General features: G+C 40.9%; 2 protein-coding genes across 2 annotated transcripts; one reads left to right on the plus strand and one right to left on the minus strand.

The window, feature by feature from the left end:
* Positions 1-59: 59 nt before the first annotated feature.
* LOC131213670 (meiosis-specific nuclear structural protein 1-like) lies at positions 60-1,828 on the minus strand. The gene is made up of 3 exons (XM_058207765.1): positions 1,760-1,828; positions 797-1,687; positions 60-716 (listed from the first exon to the last, which is right to left on the minus strand). The coding sequence occupies exons 1-3, from the start codon at positions 1,760-1,762 to the stop codon at positions 180-182; spliced, it is 1,431 nt and encodes a 476-aa protein (XP_058063748.1). The 5' UTR covers positions 1,763-1,828; the 3' UTR covers positions 60-179.
* Positions 1,829-2,648: 820 nt separating this feature from the next.
* LOC131213714 (inositol polyphosphate 1-phosphatase) lies at positions 2,649-5,697 on the plus strand. The gene is made up of 4 exons (XM_058207828.1): positions 2,649-2,715; positions 3,375-3,624; positions 3,689-3,811; positions 3,889-5,697. Exons 2-4 carry the CDS (start codon positions 3,415-3,417, stop codon positions 4,645-4,647), a joined length of 1,092 nt encoding a protein of 363 aa, XP_058063811.1. The 5' UTR covers positions 2,649-2,715; positions 3,375-3,414; the 3' UTR covers positions 4,648-5,697.
* The last annotated feature ends 861 nt before the right edge of the window (positions 5,698-6,558 follow it).

The raw sequence follows: 6,558 nt of genomic DNA on the forward strand, positions 1-6,558 counted from the left end.
TAAGATATAAAACGTACACAATATGGTCATTACTGCCTGTAGTTTTATTGCTTGCTTGTTATTTTCGTCATAGGTAATCGCGCTCAGCATATGCTGTACGTGCGGCGGTTTTCGAGGCTCTTTTTTTATGTAACCATGCAACTACGATCAAAAGCAATAATATACATAATTCATTTGAATTAAGAATGTTTCTGGGTGCCACCGGCTTTGGGCAGAGGTATGAACTCTCGATCGCTTTCCCGTAATACACCTGGAGGAAGAAAACCGAGCAAAGCTGTCATATGTTCCCTTAGCAACTTTATACGTTCCTCCTCCAGAATTTTCTGCAGCAGTTCATCTTCCTGCCGCTGCTCATCTTCCAGTTGCAAAATATGATTAACTTCGCTAACTCGTCTTTGGCGTCTATCTTCCAACAAATCCAAAACCTCTCGCCTGTATTCTATCATTTTACGGCGGCGGCGTTCATTCGACATTTGTTCGATGCGGTCCCTCTCAGCCCACGCCTTGATTTGATCCTCCTGAAACCGTTTGTCCATTTCAGCTTCTAGTTCGCGCTGACAGGTATTCTTCGATTTTTGCTGTTCAAGTGCTACTCTAAGGTCAATTCTTTTGCGTAGCGAATCTTCCAGCTCACGTTGAAGCTTCAGTTTCACGCGATCGTCCTGCTCGGCCATATACAGCTCTTGAAGAAGGTTCTCACGCTTCAGTTTTTCAGCCTTGCAGTAATGTAGAAATTGTGATAAAGAGTTAGAGCATTCATTCAAATAACATTTGTAAATAAAAAAAATCTTATTACCTCGGCGCTCTCCATTTCCGCAACCATACGCATATTCAAATGCTCGCGTTTCGCATTCATTTCTTCTTTCCGCTTTTGCACTTCCGCATAAAGCTCATCTTTTTCCTTACAATACTTTCGTATCAGTTCATTCTCTTCGTCATTTAGGAGTTTCTGGCGAGCCTTCCACGTTTCTTTGCTCTCCTGGAAGTACTCCATTTCCTTTCGGGTACAATTTCGCAGCTCCAGCTTACGTTGTATGGCCTCCAAGTGCTCCTCCTGTATTTTTTTTACCACAGCATCAAGACTACTCTTCTGTCGCAGAAAATCTTCGTACAGACACTGCTTCTTGTAGCGCGATTCACTTATCTGTTCCAATAGTACCGTCCGAAGCTGTTTCTTTTGTTTAGTTTCGGCCTCATGTTTGCTTTGCATGTAAACCAAGTTTTCCTGTTGCTGTTTCTTACATGCTTCCTTCTCACGGCATGCCTGCAGCTTATCGTGTTGTTTGCGTTGTTCGATTTCAGCTAGTTGGGCCGTGATACCCTTGGCTACGTAGGCGGCCCGTAATTTCGACTCTAGCTCTCGTATTTCTTGGTTAGACTCGCGAAGCTGCTGGCGTAATTTCTCTTCATTTATCTTCCGTCGTTCTGCCTCAAGCAGTTGCTGTGCCTTTTCTTGTTCTTCTTGCAAACGGTAGCGTCTTTCCGCTTCCTGGTGCTGTTTTAGTTCTGCTTGTTTGGCGTCACGTTGTCGACTCTGCTCCTCAACCTTTTGCTTACGCCATCGATCGATACTGTTGCGCTGAATTAAGCTCAAGTCTTTATGATAGTTTTCACTCACTTGTTTGCTCTCAACGTCGCGACACAGCGCGGTTTGCTTCAGCTGCCGCTGTTTTTGGGCGGCAGAAAACTGCAATTATGAAAAATACCGAAGAAAACATTACCATTTTTGAGAATATTTAATAAAGTATAAAATGCTCACCATGATAGCTTCAGCACTCCACTTCGAGAAGACCGACGAATATCAGACTACAACTAAGTTGTTTATATCCATGCCAACGATCGTTATTGAAATGTTTACAACCAGCTACATTAACATAAAGTCAGTTGACAGGTAAAGTCAAACTATTGCTCAATAAAGTCTCCGCAATAAGATATGTGTCGTTGCTGAAACTATTACATGACAATTAAACATGTAAACAATTGGAGTTGACTGTCACAGTGACGCTCGGCTAACAGCGCGTCTACTACATATCATGCAATTATGTTGGCAATGGGGAAAGCAACTTTTATGCTGTTAATTTTATTCAAGAAAAGAGCATCCACAACTAGATTTCGGCCGTACTTTGGTAAGATTAAATGGATCTGGTAAGCAACCGACTTTAGTTTCAAAATTATGTCCAAAAGCCAACGGCAATGGCAGTGTTGCCAATTCGTTCTATGTTAAATCTATCCCGTTATGTTACTGCAGCGCCAGACGAAGCGTAACGTAACGTTTTTGGAATTTCACATTAATGCCAAACTGTTGCGCTTCTGTCAAAAGGCGCAAATCCGACCACAAAAACTGACAACTCCCTGGCGGAGTTGAGACTGTTTATACACCTATATCCGCGGCTTGTGAATGTGCGTAGTATAAGTATAGATTTATAAGTACTATACAAAATACTAAATAAAGGGCGATGATACATCGCGGTCCTGCCCCCCGCCCCTACCTTGCCAGATAGGCCCTGTTGGGGTAAGAAACAGGATATTTCCCGCATCGGAAAATTAAAATAAAACGGATCTACGGTTTAGCTATCCGTTCGTCTTTCTCTGTAGATGCTGTCGCATCACTATCTTTAGTCCCGTACTTCATGACATCATGCCCATAAGTAAGCTTCGTGTACTTGGTAAATATTCGATTGAGCTCTGTTTATTTCAAACAGGGGCGTCGGAAAGGTTGGTATATTTTTTTATATTTAAGTTTAGGTTTTATGTTATTATTTGCATATTTTACTTTATTCGAAGACAAATACCGCGATTGCTCGTTAATGAGACAATATAATTTCAAATCATTCCACCACTAGTCAAGAAGTTGAGTAAAGAGCAGATGAAATGAGTAACCGCTTCAGTGCAGCGAACACTGAAATGTAACCAAATTACCCGAGGAATCCTGAGTGATCGCTAGTGCGACGGCGTAGTGCTGGAATGTGCAATTCTCCTTTCGTATTTCGTGTTTGCTCTCTCTAGCGTATCGGGCCAACATATTAAATCGGGAGATACACAGTGTACGAACGGGAAGCTTCTGCTTCGTCGGTTCGGGTCGATGTAAACTGAAAAAATACTCTCAGCTCATATCGCTAAACGTAGTGGACGCGTAAAGAGGAGTAACGAAGAAAATCCCACAGGTCGTTCGCTTCGCATTTCGTTCTACGATAACCATCTTCTCGCAGTAAACGGCCCGCGCCATCTCCCGGACATACTGTGCTTCCTCTGCAGCTAGTCATCACATACAATTAAGCAACGAATATAATTGTGCCCCTTAATTTTACGCTCATCGTCGAAACGCAAAACTGCAGTTTGCCCTTCAAATTTTTAGTTTATTATCTGTTTCTCAGCACCTGAGTTTATCCTGTTGCTCGGCTGTATAGCATAAAAATGTCTGCCATCAGTCTGTTGTGTGAGCTAATCAAGGCATCGGAGAAAGCAGCCAGTATAGCGCGCGTATGCCGGCAAAATGAGCGTCTGTTTCACTTACTGGTGCAGGAAAAGGATGAAAGTGAGTCTAATTCGCGCTTCGATCATGATTTTAAAACACTAGCTGACTGTCTCATACAGGAGATGATAAAGTACGACATTGGCAAGCAGGTAAGCAGGCTTGAGAAAAAATATCTCCGTACCGTGTTATACTAACATGAACATTATCGATTAGTTTCCGCAGTTACGTGATAACATTCGCGGCGAAGAAAATGCCAAGTTCACAAACAAAGCTGGTGATTCGGTTACGGTAACGGTAACAGATGATCAATTGAAAACTACAAAGACGCTGGAAAAGGTAACGGTATCAAATTTGGCTAATTACCGTGTTAAAGAGCTTTCTGATCGAAACCAGTCCTCTAATTGATGTTTTAGATTTTTGCCCCTGACAACGACGTGGTAGTAACCCTAGTGAATGAAGTGTACCGAGACGTAGAACTCGATCTAGAGAGCCTCGAATTGCCATCCGACTCCATACCGTTGGATAATGATTGGTCGGAATTGGGGATTTGGATCGATCCGATTGATGCTACAGCTGAGTACATCAAGGGCGAAGAAAAGCTCACTAAATTCCCCAATATAGCAGCTACTGGTTTAAAGTGTTGTACTGTACTGATCGGAGTTTACGAAACCTGCCATGGTACACCCATCATTGGTGTAATTAATCAACCGTTCGCCGAACAAAACGATCAACAAACCTCCGAATATCGCGGAAAAATCTACTGGGGCATGTCGATGGGCGATTTAAAATTCAACAACATCGCCCCCCATGAGCCAGATGCGCGTATTGCCATACTTTCACCGTCGGAACAGTCGAAGTATGTTGAATTCATTCGCAATCAACTTAAGTACGATGTAATCTACTCTGCCGGTGCTGGCTACAAAATTTTAAAGATCGCTACTGGCGAGGCGGAACTGTTTCTGCTCAGCAAAGGTACAACCTACAAATGGGACACTTGCGCCCCCCAGGCAATCCTGCGTTCGATGAATGGTGATCTGTTCAATCTACAAGATACACTGATCAACAAATCAGTAAAAAAGATCTCATATCAGGATCGCAAAACTATCCGCAATTTGGGAGGCATCATTGCTTACCAAAACATCGGCAAGCTTCGAGAATTTCTCAAGCTGTAAGATAATATTGAACGGACGTATACGTATACACCTAACTAAACGCTTCTCCGTATCAATTAATTCTACCAAATATTCTAGCAGAGCAGAATAGAATTCGAATGGCTGTTATTCGTTGTTGATATTTAGATATATTCCTGTTTAGAAGGCTATCTTAGTAGTGCGTTCCGCTGGCGCCGTTACGCTCACACACGACGCAGACGCATGGATATACATAAAAACCCAATGAAGAGTTAATTAATCAATGATAGATTGTCTACCTGCCGAGACGGTATTTTATTTACACTTCTTGTAGAACTTATAAAGAAACTGTATTAATTAAAACGACGTAATCTATTTTCCTGTGCCTGTAACTAGTACCATTTGATCAAGGTTTACTTGTACGAATGAATTAGTTTCTTATATGGACATTATTGTCTTTTATATATCGCATTTTTCTGCAAAGATTCATTCTAAAAACATACATTCAACTACTACTTAAGGTTGTTTATTATGTTTTTTTATTGTTATGAAGAAGTAGTGCACTCAAATCACATAAGTCTTCATTTTATGCTAATCTAATTGGTGAATTATTTAAATTATCAAGCATGCGGTATCAATAAATTATCAGTCAATAATAATGTGAATTACAGAGTAGGCCTAGCAATAGGAACGAAATATAGGAAACGATACCAAAAATAGCATACTATTCGTGGATTTGTATCGTTATGAAACGAAGAGCAACTGTTTGTAAGGTAGAGCTGTAAAATAATCTAGAGTGACATTTTGACGATGTTAGAGCGTTTCTCTTGTTTGCAGTAGGCACATATTAGACGAAAACTGACTGTAGCAAACCGATTGTGAAAAGAGTGAAGTTGAAATTATTCATGAGGTATAATTTTATTAGATTTTGTTTGTTATAGCTTGGAAAAATACTGATGTACACTAGATGGTCGTATTGAAATAGTAACGAATATGGTAGAAACCAGACTATCATGTTTTGTGCCTGTCTAAATTCTTCCTATGGATATATCTAGCAAATTACAACGTATTGAAAATAAACCGAAAAGTTTAATGGCATGTACATTTCAAATTGCTTTGAAAGAAAATTGAGGACTTTTTTATTCATTTCAAAATCCTTCCTCCGAGACCTACAAGCGTCGGCCGATCCCCCTGAAACCGGCGTCGGCTACCCCTCGAGATCAAGGCCTACCGCCTTGATCTACCGCGCGCCTCTGTCTATCTGGACATGTCTGGTAAGTTTGGTCGGTATACTGAAACAAGTCTTCTCGGTCAGAATTCCTAATAAGTTTCATATATTGAGGACTAATAATGTGAGGCTAGTTTTTGTTGAATGTTGATGATTTCATGTATGTTTTACGTTCGTCATTCAATATGTTTCAATAGTTTTAAGTTTTTTAGCCAAATTCAGCTGGTGTGAGTGAGTGCTACGGGCTTTTCAGTTGTGAGATGAGCAACCACCTTTATGTAGTGATGCCATCAAATGCCAATCTTTTTTAATATTAGAAGAACGGATAAATGCAATTAGCTCTTGTTGTGGATTTTCGAATGCTGTCATAGTATGGACGATGAACTGAACGCTTTCTTACAGATTTTACACACAAACGGCTTTTCACCGGTATGAATGCGAATGTGATCCTTCAACGCTGACGAAAGCGCAAAATTGGACGAACAATGCGGACACTGATGATGTTGGTCCTTGTTATGAATTTTTGAATGTTGTACAAGATTTCTCCGTGATCCGAACGCTTTTTCACAAGTGTTGCACACAAAAGGGTTTTCGCCGGTATGAGTGGGGATGTGATCTTCAGCTTACTTGGAGAAATATATGTTGCGGAACAATGAGGGCAGGGATGCCTTTGGTTATTGCGATGGATGGTTTTCTGATTTCTGTCGTTGTCAACTTGTTGATGA

This window comes from Anopheles bellator, chromosome X (assembly GCF_943735745.2).
Source record: "Anopheles bellator chromosome X, idAnoBellAS_SP24_06.2, whole genome shotgun sequence".
Taxonomy (NCBI): Eukaryota; Metazoa; Arthropoda; class Insecta; order Diptera; family Culicidae; genus Anopheles; species Anopheles bellator.

Bases quoted from the DNA above. Each gene is read 5' to 3' on its own strand.
- LOC131213670 (XM_058207765.1), bottom strand. The intron at 717-796 runs GTAATAAGATTT...CATTACTGCAAG, and splicing joins CGGAAATGGAGAGCGCCGAG to GCTGAAAAACTGAAGCGTGA.
- LOC131213714 (XM_058207828.1), top strand. From the start codon at position 3,415: ATGTCTGCCATCAGTCTGTTGTGTGAGCTAATCAAGGCATCGGAGAAA. The intron at 3,625-3,688 runs GTAAGCAGGCTT...ATTATCGATTAG, and splicing joins AGTACGACATTGGCAAGCAG to TTTCCGCAGTTACGTGATAA. The intron at 3,812-3,888 runs GTAACGGTATCA...TTGATGTTTTAG, and splicing joins CTACAAAGACGCTGGAAAAG to ATTTTTGCCCCTGACAACGA.